This window comes from Gracilinanus agilis, chromosome 2, assembly GCF_016433145.1.
Source record: "Gracilinanus agilis isolate LMUSP501 chromosome 2, AgileGrace, whole genome shotgun sequence".
Lineage (NCBI taxonomy): Eukaryota > Metazoa > Chordata > Mammalia > Didelphimorphia > Didelphidae > Gracilinanus > Gracilinanus agilis.
Window position 1 is genome coordinate 321,559,711 of NC_058131.1, and position 12,462 is coordinate 321,572,172.

General features: G+C 37.3%; 1 protein-coding gene across 1 annotated transcript in view; it reads right to left on the minus strand.

Annotated features, from left to right (window-relative positions):
• Positions 1-12,462, minus strand: part of LOC123233707 (prostaglandin G/H synthase 1-like) — a 34,332-nt gene extending 21,870 nt beyond the window's left edge. The window contains exon 1 of the mRNA XM_044659764.1: positions 12,372-12,462. Within this exon, the coding sequence (XP_044515699.1) occupies positions 12,372-12,462 (91 nt within the window). The remainder of the gene's footprint in view (positions 1-12,371) is intronic.

Sequence of the window (12,462 nt, forward strand, 5' to 3'; positions counted from 1 at the left end):
CTGGGCAAGTCTCTTAACCCCCATTGCCTAGCTCTTACCACTCTTCTGCCTTGGAGCCAATATACAGTATTGACTCCAAGACAGAAGGTAAGGATTTAAAAAAAATCTCATCATAAGACTAGCAGAAATACACCTAAAACAGAAGGAAATGCATCTCTCAGAGAATCCTTTGTTTATGCAGTTGTCACTTTAGTTGCACCATGGCTGGCTTTCTTTATCACCAGCATTTCTGGGGTTTGAGATTGAGAAATTCCTCACTTACTCTTTTGCCCTGGGATTCCTCTAAAAACTGGGAGTGTCCAGGGAACCCTGTACCCCCATACCAAATTTAAAAAGACAGTGGGAGGCACTAAGAGATCAGGAGAGGGAATTTAGATTTCCTTAACATTCGCTTTTTTAATTGTATCATAAGAAATGATGAACAGGATGACTTTGGAAAAATCTGAAAAGAAAAGTGATGCAAAGTGAAATAACTGGACCAAGTAACGGAAATGTTGTATAATGATGAACTGTGAAGGACTAAACTATTATCAGCGATGCAATGTTCCAAGATAACCCCAAGGAACTTATGATAGAAAAATGCTATCAATGCGCAATGATAAAAGGAACTGTCTGAGTCTGAGTGCAGATTTTAAAAATAACATTTTTTACTTTATTTCCTTTAGGAGTTTTTCTCATATGTGATATTGTAGTCCTTCACAGCATGAAGAATATAGAAATATGTATTGCATGCTGACATGAGTATAACCTATATCAGTCTATTTACTGTCTTGGGGAGGAGAGAAAGAAAGGAGGAAAGGAGAAAATCTGGATTGTAAAATTTCAGATAACAATGGTTTCAAAAAATGTCTACAAGTAATTGAAAAAAGGAAATTTTAAAAATATTAACTTACTGATAATAAATTATATTAGCCTTGGCTTATCTAAGTAACTGTAGATAGGTCCTCATTATATTTGAGGAAACCTTTTGCAAAAAGAATAGTACTCAATTGATAAATGGTCGAGGAACATGAATAGGCATTTTTCACATGAAGAAATCAATAATTCTTAACCTTCTGTAAACTTCTTGACATGCTTACAGTGAATTCAAGATGTCTTCCCCTCAAATTTTATAGCAGTGGGTGTTGTTAATAAAACTTGATAGGGACCTTCCCAACCTGGTTGTGTCACATTTGTTCTGCTAAAGTTTTTGTTATATAAGGAATCACCTGGGTGTATATTGTATAGTATGAAATCAATTGGTCCTGCTTGCATTAATGCCCCCATTTCTTGTAATTATTTGACCCTGTGTTGCAATTTCCTTATATATTCAGCTATTTTTACATTTCCTCCCAGCAAAGATGTAAAAACTAGAGTAAATGTTTTTGCCTGCATAGGGGTGTGTCCATACAGCATTTCACATGGTGAAATGTGTTAGTCACCTCTAGGCCTAGTTCTTAAATAGAATAAAGCTAATGGTAGTACATCAGGCCATTTTAGATGAGTTTCTGTGCACAGCTTTCCAGTCATTGATTGAATTTCCCTATTCATTCTTTCAGCCTGTCCAGAACTCTCGGGATGGTAAGGGACATGGAACTTTGGTGTTATTCCTAAATTTTCATAAATTTGTTTTAATACTGAGTCTGTAAAATGTGCACCTCTATCTGAATCTATCTCTCTGGTATACCAAATCTAGGTATGATCTTCCTTAACAGTACCTTTGCTATAAAACTTGATGTGTTTTTGTTGGATGGAAAAATTTCTGGCCATCTTGTTAGCTGATCCACAATTACCAAGCAATATTTGTAATTTCTCGCTTTAGGCATGTTAATATAATTTATCTGTCAGTTTTCAAAAGATGTATAAGTTAGAGGTCATCCTCCAAAAGCTTTTTGTTGAAATATGTGCTGGTTATACTGCTGGCAAACTGAACAAGATGAACAAATTTTGAAGCAATGCTGGTAATACCAGGTGCAACCCACGTTTTCTTCACCTTATCTATTATTGCCTATGTACCAAAGTGACCTTTTGCATGTATGGCTTAGCAGATTTGATTATAAAATGTTCTGGGGAGAATAGGCTTTCCTGCTGAGGTAATCCATACACCATTGTATTGGTGGGCTTTAAAATTTTGTTTCCACTTCTTTACCTCTTTCTCTGCATATGCTTTTTCTAAATCTGTTTTAGTAATTACAGAGAGGTTTAATATTCATTCAGGACCTTGTTCTGCAGCAAATTTAGTGGTGACATACACTCTGATTTCCTCGTACAACAAAATCATTATTGTGAGTATGAGCTTTGCAATGGACTACAGCAAGTTGTTTAGGAAACTGCAAAGCTTGCAACAGTTCATGAATTATTTATGCATTGGCAATAGTTCTTCCTGTAGATGTTAAGAATCCACACTGAAGGCATAAATAAACAATTGCGTGGCAGATGCCAAATGCATATTTTGAGTTAGTGTATATTGTTGCAGTCTGATCTTTTGAAAGAACACAAGCTTGTTTTAATGCAATTAATTCTGCTGCTTGGACACTCAAATTTCTAGGCAATGAAGCAAACTATAGAGTCTCAAATTCAGTCACTACTGCTGTACCAGTGTATCTTGTGCCTTCCCTCATATAGGATGAACCATCAGTAAACAAAATGAAATCAAGATTAGTTAGGGGTGTATCAGAGAGATGTTCTCAATGTCTTTCTGCTACCTAAACTACTGTCTCAAGTCATGTAAAGGCTCTCCTTGTGTATGTAAATCAGGTAACAAAGTTGCAGAATTTAAACTGTTACATCTTTTAAGTGTAATATTGTCATTCCCCAATAAAGTGATCTCATATTTTATTAGCTGCTGGTCTGAAAAGGCTTGAGTTCTGTATCTTAACATTAACGCTTCAACTTCATGTGGACACATGACAGTCAAAGGACATCCTAACACAAGGTCAGCCGCTTTTGTCACTAACAAGGCTGTTGCTGTGACACCCCTGAGACAAGGGAGCGCTCCTGCTGCAATAGGATCTAGTTGGGATGAATAATAAGCTATAGGCCATTGGAGTCATCCTAAACTTTGGGTGAGGACACCAGATGCTACACGGTTCTATTTGTGTACATGTAGAATAAAAGGCTTTTTATAGTCAGGAATTCGAAGAACACGTGCAGATAAAATAGCTTCTTTTAATTTAGTGATGGTCTGCAAATGTTCGGGTGTTAACTTCAGTGACTCTTTAACAATATCTCTAGTTAATGTAAGGGGGGAAAGGTTGGGCGCCAGGGGATTGAACAATTATCAGTCCCCAATTAAAGATTAACTTCAAGTTAAAATGACTTTTATGGAAACTTATTTACAAATGAGAAGAGGAAGTAGAAATAAGGAAATAAGAGAGAGGATAAGGTAGGATAAGTAATCTAACACAGTAAGTAATTTGCTCTGATCCCCTAGTTCAATCCAGGTAAATCTAATTAACCCTCAGGAGAGGGAAATCCAGCCTTGATCCCAAGGCTGGGAAGCCAGAGGCCAGTCACAGAGTATCTATTAAAAACTTCCTTAAGAGAAGTTCAGGAAAAATCAGTCTTAACACTTACCACATGAAACAGTCTCATCAGCTCCAGACCTCCTCCAAGCTGGTCACAAACCAGAAGAGCTCCTTCAGGTCCCATTCACCAACCAGAAGAGAGGGCCCAGATCACTGAGGTCTCTTTTCAAAGGGGCCTCTTTTGCATCACTTCTTGTGGCCTCCTCTTAGTTTACATGTCCAATCACAACAGACTCTTTTCTAAGGACCGCCCAGGAGGCAGTTAGTAAATTCTGATTTGTTACTCTAGCACACATGGGTTACAGACCACCCAAGTTGTGAGTTAAATGGAGATGTTTTCACCTTTGATGATTATAACTAAAGATGGGCAAGGTAGATTTAATCTTATTATCACATTAGCTCAGTTAATGGCTTTGTAATCTCCCCATATCCTGGAATCCACTGCCTACAAAATCCCCTGGAACCCAATGTTGCTCTGAGTTGTTTCTTGGTCTTTGGAGCTCTAAGTTTTTGTATATCTGCTATTCTTTTCTGTGAAATATATCTGGATCCTTCTGATAACACAAATCCAAGATACTCCACTCTAGGTAGACACCATTGACTTTGAGATTTTGTGTCCCCTCTTATACAACTCAATCAAAAGATGTTTGCTATCTCTCTGACATGTTTTAGTATTTGGTAAAGCTAGAAGCAAGTCATCCACAAAATGAATTAATCTACTTTCCTTAAAATGAATATTTTCAAGATCTTATGTTAACACTTGTGAAAATATGGTTAGGCTTTCTGCTTAACCTTGTGGCAAATGACACTATGTGTATTGTGTGCCTTTGCATGTAAAAGCAAAAACCTTTGTGAGTCTTCATGAATGTGAACGGAAAAGAAAGCAGAGCACAAATCTAGCACTGTAAAATGTTTTACATGGCTGGGAAGTGATGAGATTATTGTTGCAGGACTTAGGAGAATAGCATGTCTTTTAACTACATGGTTATTAATTGCTCTGAGATCTTGCACAAAGCGATACATAACTTTGCCATTGGCATACAACTTGGGCTTCTTAATTGGCAATATTGGGGTATTGTACTCTGATCTACTCAACACTATAATCTTCTGTTGTATGAGGGATTCAATTATTGGTGTTATTCCCTCAATGGCCTCTCTCCTTAATGGGTTCTGTGGGATAGATGGGGGTGGACCTTTCTTAGTAGAAATTTTAACAGGTACCACTGTTTTTAACAACCCCACATCTGTTGAACTATTCACCCATAAACCTTCAAGAATATCTGCAGGGGGGACAGCTGGGTAGCTCAGTGGATTGAGAGTCAGGCCTAGAGACAGGAGGTCCTAGGTTCAAATCTGGCCTCAGACACTTTCCAGCTGTGTGACCCTAGGCAAGTCACTTGACCCCCATTGCCCACCCTTACCACGCTTCCACCTAGGAGTCAATACACAGAAGTTAAGGGTTTTAAAAAAAGAATATCTGCAGGAATTGCATAAATAAGGTTCTTTTCCTTCTCTGTATCTAAGCTGTCTAAAAATAGCACTGGGAATATGTTTAATGACTCCTCTGGTAACTCTAGAGATATGTCACCAGTTGGGGTACACACAATTGTTGCCCTTAATTTACATAAAAGGTCCCTCTCCACAAGATTCAACCTCATGTTACCCTAAAAATATGATTGTATGATTGATATTGGGGCAGCTAAGTCTATGCTAAAGGAATCACCAGATGGAGAATGTGATACTGTGGGGTCAATGCAGGTTGTGGGAATATCAGGTACACCCTTTGAGGTCAAAAATCTACCACCATATATGGTATCCCTAGGTCCTCTGAGTGTAGAACACTCATTCCTCTTAAAGCCCAACTCCTCCCTGTCCTTCACTCTCTACATTACTTTATTTCATTTTCTGCCTAAATATTTGTCCCCGTGACCAACACACATTAAATGGCCTGGTCTCCAACACATGTAACATCTCAGGACTTGGTTGTTAAACCCTCTTTGTATCTTGGTGGTCTATATTCTTCACTATGGCCATTAATTTTTCTTCCTGATCTGACTTACTTATTTTTAGTTTAAGATCTTTAATTTCCCTTCTTAAATCTTCAATTATTTTGTTTGTCCCTTCGTCTTGTTTGTCTTTATCAGCTTGGTAGATGTAAGAAGCTACTCTCCTCAACTCATCCAGTTCCATTTGATCCCAGTCTGATCCCAGTATTTGACTTCTAAAATAATTACATGCTACAGGATAGGCATTTCTAACAAACTGCCTCTTTAATTGACTTATGTCCCTTTCCTTGCATATGTCCAATTCAATCCAACATTCTCCCAGTTCTATCAATCTACTTAGGAAATTAGAGGATGTTTTTCCAACTTCCTGCTTCATTCTCTAAAATTTTGTCCATGTCTTTGGGAATGGTCTTTCATCGTTTGAATTACTGCCCTGACCAATTGTTGATATCTGTAATCCGAATTAATATCTCAATTTGGCTTAGATAAAGGCCAATCAGGGATGATATCATTTTCATTAGTCTAAGCGATGATTTTCTGTTTTTCCCATTTTGTAAGCAACTTATCTAAAAGAATATCAAAATCATTGTAGTCAGGATTAAATTGTTTGATTTTTTTTTTTTTTTGGAACTTCTTTATGACTGATCTTGGTTCCTCCTCAAAAAACGAAGTTTCCTTTTTAAAACTATCTAGGTCACTTTGGGTAAAGCCCTTATGCTGTTTAACATTAACTAATTCATGATCAGGGGTCATCATTGGAATCTCTCTCAAAGGGAAAAAAGTGCCCATACTCTTCTCTAGTTCTGCTGTTTCTCTAATTTAGTTGTTCCCTCTTGTTTATAAATACTATTTTTCTCTGTCTCATTTTCTGTATTATACATTCCAGGTAATTAACTTTTAAGGTTAACTCATTAAATTTTATTTGCTGGTTTCAATTCTTTAAATTGGTTGAAGATGTAGGAGATTATCATCTTTACGAGTAACAATAACAGTATTACACCCACTACTAATGGTATATAGTTCAAAAAATCCAATAATATAATAGTAAGGAGTCCCATCACGCAGTTAAGGAATGCTATTCCCTTATATATTCCCTTAATAATAGAAGGAATACTCAAGTAAAAAAATTTGGGTACAGCTCCCAGGTACATGGTTTTGTAAAAGCACATTGCTCACTGAAGCCAATGTTTGTAAAAGCAGGCTTCTAGACTGTGGCTATGTTTAGCTGGCTCTTTAACACCCTCTAGAATGACAGTGAAGGAAAAAAATTGCCTTTTTAAAAGTCCTGACTATATATTATGTATACTAGTATCAATTCCTTAGGCTCTGTCTCCATTTAGCTGGCCAAGAATATTGCAAATAAGAGCAGCCAGGAATTAATATAGCAATGTTAAGGGAGGGGGGAAAATGGATACAATCTTTTACTGCTTATAATAGATCTGGGCAGGTGCCTAATAGTTTGTGGCTGCTGAAGCTCCGTGTAACTGTTATGGGCCTATGCAAGGATAACTGCTGGAGATAGATGTAAAGAAACCTCTATTTAATAAATATTGGGAAAGGTTTGAGGAAAGGTAACAAAGGTTAGGATTAGGATTGATTCCCTAGACTTAAAGGGATCTAAGCTTTTCCCCACACCACTAGCCTGCAAGGCTTGCTTCCTGCTCGAGGAACTCGAGTCTCCTTAAAAGCCTCCTTAAAATTATCTCTAAAAACCCAAGGTCTACACTAAATAAGCTATGCTAATTACTAAATCTCTCAGTTATATAAGTAAGTTTACTGTCTCCTTAGATATCTTCAACTTTAAATCAGTTCAGTTATTCACTCTCTCTGCCCACTGCCAACCCTTCTGGGCCTAGCTAAGCTTTTTGGCCTAAACAGACCATAAAATGGCTTGGCCTTCTCAGCAGCCACACAAAGGAAAAAATGTCTCTCTCTTTCTCTTTTCTGTTGATTTCCCCCATAAACTTATTCCAGAAACTCTAACCTATTCTCCTCCTTCTCCTGCCACTGGGTTTTTTCAGTGTTTCAGGGAACAGCAACACAAGCCTTCTCCTAGGGAAGACCTCTAGGAGTCCATTGGCAGTTGGAAGACCCCAACTGACTCAGGCTACCCAGCATTCTAACAGACACCCTTCCCAAGATTATGTCTGGCCTTGAAGAAACCTTACCCACGATTCTTTACCCTGTCCTTAGCTGCTAAGATCCCAATTACTCCAAATGGTCCTCATTAGCCCTATGGCTTAATTAATCCTAATACCTGGACAGACCAGAAAGAGTCAGAGATTGTCAATAGCCTGCAATTATGTTTGCCCTGCATATTTCATTCTGAAAGAGCTGTAACCTTTTCTGAGCAGAAACAGTATTGCAGGAGAATTGGAATTGCATTGACCAACTGAGAAGGATAAGAAGAGCTAGGCTGATTGTTGATCAGTTTGAGGATCAACAAAGAGCCAATTAGTGATGAAGCATAAAGAGAAAGCAAACCTAGACTTTTTTCTTACAAGATGTTACTGCAAAACCTGGACTGGATGAATTCCTGAAAAGATAGAAGCTAAAAAGATAGCTGGTGAATGTGACAACTCTCTAGTCCCATGAGTTCTGTCACCTTGTGGAAGGTAGTGGGAATCACCCAATGGAATGTTCCTTGTTAAGAAGAGGACAGAGTCCTCCTTCTTGTGTTATTCATTTGGCTTGGTCCAAGTTGTTGCCCCAAATTTGTACTTGAAGAGGACCAAAATGACATCACAGATGATGTCTTTTGACTTGTGCATAAATTGGATTCAAGTGAGGCAGAGTTGCATAGTCTTCGGGTTCACTCTCTCTTCCAGTTATCAAAATCCAATGGCAAGTCAAAAGTGAAGATGATTGAATTTGTAAAGAAAAGCATAATGCCTTTAAATCATTCTTCTGTAAATAGAGATTACCTTTTTGCAGTGTTAAAAAAAATAAAATAGATTCACGTGACAAGAATTCTCAAATTTGCAAGCAGTTATCAAGAATTTTTTATTTGGAAGGATCCACAGCAGCTATCTAGTCCAACCCATCTCCCAAAAGGAATTAACTCTACAAAATATCCAACAAGTGATCATCTAAACTCCACTTGAAGATCTCCAACGAAGCCTATTCCACTTTCAGTTATCAAATTTTTAGGACATTTTTCTTTACATCAATTCTAAATTTTGCTCTTTGTTACTAGTGCAGTTAGGTGGCATAGCAGATAGAGCACTGGGCCTGGAGTCAGGATGACCTGAGTTCAAATCTGGCCTCAACCATTTACTAGCTGTGTGGCCCTGAGCAAGTCACTTAATCCCTGCTTGCCTCAGTTTCCTTATCTGTAAAATGAACTGGAGAAGAAAATAGCAAACCACTCCATTATCTTTGCCAAGAAAATCTTTTTTTTAAAGGAGGGTAAGGAGGGTTCACAAAGATTTGGATATGAATGAAATAGCAATAATAAATAACGACCAGTTTTTTTTTTTCTTTCAGAATCTTCCCTGAGTTTTCTCTTCTTGAGACTAAACAATCCCAAATCCTTCATCCACTCTTCCTGTGACATGGATTCAAATGCACTCATTATCTTGGTTACTCTTCTCTGGATGCTTCCAACTTATCAGAGCCCTTAAACTATAGTTCTTAAACTATATGCTTTATACATGATGCTTTAAATATCTTCAGATCAGAAGCTATACTTATCTGAATGCAGTCCAAATAGCATTAGCTTTTGAGGAGCTGCCATATGACTCTGCTGACTCACATTGAACTCTCAGTCCACTAAAAGCCCAAAATCTTTTTCATACTCATTTCAAAACCATGACTCCCACAACTCATGTTTATAAAGTTGACTTTTTTTTTTTAAACCCAAATACAAGATTTTCCATTTGGTCCTACTGAATTACATCTTACCAGATTCAGCCCAGGACTCTAGCCTAATCTTTTTTTTAATTCAGCGATCCAATATGTTAACTAATCTTTATAGCTTTGTGCCATCTGTAAATATGATAAGCATGATATCTATGATTTCATCAGAGTTATAGATAAAATATGAAATAGTACAAGGCCAAGCCCAGATTGCTGGAATCTTCCCTGGAGATCTCCTGTCAGATTGCCATAGAATCCAGCCATTGTTCCAGAACTGGGTCTATCTAATTGTCTCCCCATCTAGTCTGGATAGACGCATATATTCAGCTTTTCTACTAGAATAATAAGATACTTTACTAAAGGTTTTAGCTATAGTACAGCATTCCCTGATCTACAAATTTGGCACAAAAAAGCAATCAAAAAACCAACCTGTTATTGAAAAGCCAGATTGAATCTTTCAAATCACCTTTTTCTTTTCTAAATGCTCACTAACCATCTCTTTAATGATCTGTTCTAATCATTGAGGTCCAGCTTATTTACACATAAGCTCAGCATAGTTATTATACACAGTAATTTCTGGCCATTTCCTTGATTTATTTTAAACTCATAAATTTATTGGCTTGATTTTGAAATTTGAGGCTTTCTTTCTTCTTTTTCATTGTTGCTGATTTTTTTCCATTTTATCGGCCACTTCAAAAACATCTCGGTTTTATTATTCATTGTTTTTTATTGTCGATTTATATCAATATTGATAGTATGTTTGCCATTTCTCTTTTCCTTTTTCATGTTGGCTTTTTGCTTTGTCCCTTTTCTATGATCCAGCAGTGATGTGACTTGATAAGCTGAAAACCAGGGGTAGGGGAAAGGGAGAAAAAGAAAGGTATCTGACATGATAATATGATGAAGCCCTGAAGCCAGAGGGGAAATAATGAGCTGTGTGATCCTGGGCAAGTCACTTAACCCCCATTGCCTAGCCTTTATTGCTCTTCTGCCTTAGAACCAATAACACAGTTTAAAAATTAAAATAAAATAAAATAAAATAAATTATTCCCCTTCAATGCTTTATTTTTGTCCTTTTGAGATGCTTTGTATCAGTCAGTTGTGAGGAGAGGGAACCCCTTCCTTCTACTCTGCTGCCATCTTAGCCCAGAAGTCCCGTCCTTCAATACTTTATGATCCTATCCAAAGTGACATTTTTATTGGTCTTTATACAAGATATTCTGTTTCCCATCTTCCTGTCTTTGCACAGGTTGCTTTCGAAACCTGGAATGTGCTCACTCTTTACTTCTGCCTTTTGAACTAATTCTCTTCAAAATTCAGTTCTAGTATCACTCTCTACATGAAGCCTTTTTCTCATTTCTCAGATGTTGCTAGCATCTTTCCCAGCTCAAAAAAGTTATCTTACATTTGTGATTTGTTTTATTTATACTTCTATATGGACACATTAATAAATTCCCTAAGGAAAGGAAATTTTTTGTCTTTGTATTCCCAGTGCTTAACATAGGACATGGCACAAAGCATACTTAATAAATGCTTATTAGTTGATAAGTGGATATGAAAATATAAGATGTGGCATGTAGCAGACTATATATACTCTAAAGTATATAAAGTATATATATATATAAAATGCTCTAAAGGAAAACATTTACCCTCAAGATGGAATAAAAATGCCAAGAAAGTCCTCTAGAAGACAGTTCCTCACAATCACTGTTGTTACCACCACCCAAAGGACTTTAGGAATCCAGTCTTGCTCTTTACTCCTTAATGTCCCCTCTCCACGGTGAATTGTCTATCACTCCTATGATATCAAACCTGTTTTTGTCCTTCACTTACATCAGTGAAGTCATGAAGATGGTGAAAGGGAAGGCTATTTGATGACCCCTTTTCTGTCTATCATCTCCACCTACAAAGCATTATCATCATTCTAAAGATCCCCTCATCACAAGAAAACACAGAACCATTACCATCTATAGGTCCCACGTCACTATTATGACCCTGTTTTATGGAATCATCATCTCTATTTCCAGTTTCCATCCAGAAACACAGTCATGAACAAGGCATTGATAGTCATCTGTACTGTGATAATCTCTATGCTTTATCCCTTATGTACAGCCAGAGGAATAATAGCATGAAGCAAGATATGTGAAGGCTTCTTGGTAGGATGAAGTTCTAGATCTCAGTAGCTTCTTCCTTCCATTTCTAGGGAATCCTCCTTTTCCTCTCAAACCTGATATTTTCTGGGTCTTATGTTCAAGGTGAAATACCCAAGATTGACATGCTCAGTGCATTAATGTCTTGGTTAAGCATGTTCCTTAAACATGCTAATTCTCATATGCAGAAGATAAACCAAATGGTTTGTGATCCCATGTCATATGGTCTTTGAGCCAATTTCTGTTTGTAGCTTGGTTCCTTTTCCATAATCTTTGTCTCACTCTCCTTTGTTCCATCTTCCCATCATTCTGGTCCATTCCTTCTAAACTCTTACAAAAATTACTGTTCTTTTCATCAAAATGAAAGCTACCTTGGGCAGGGACCATGTATCTTCCATAAGACTAATTCCCCTTGGGGAGAGAGGTACATAGTGTAGTGAAAAAAGCAATTAATTTAGTATCCAAAGACCATGTGATTATAGAATTTTAAGTTGAAAAGAACTTTAGAAATCATGCAATCCAACAATCTCATTTTACAAATATTAAAACTAAGGACCATCCTATGTCTAAATCCCAGTTGGGCTACTTAGCTCCCTGTATGAACTTAGTTTTTCTGGGACTTAGTCACCTCATTCACAACATGAAACGGTCTAGTGATACGATCTTAAGTGCTCTGGATCAAATGAATAAGTAGCTTGTGTGCAGGGACTATTGACTCTTTTTCTCTCCATTTCCATTAAGGCCACTGAACTGGAAATTAGAAGCAACAGTAGCTTATTACACAGTACCCATCAACTCTTAAATATGCCCTTTGGAAGGCCTGTTTGATATAGAATGAAATCCTCTCCTACCATATGGCTTTTTCTGTTCCTCCTCAACTGTGTACTTTGTATTTTTGTATTTACTTTGCATATATTTCTCTATGGACACAGTGTCGGCCAT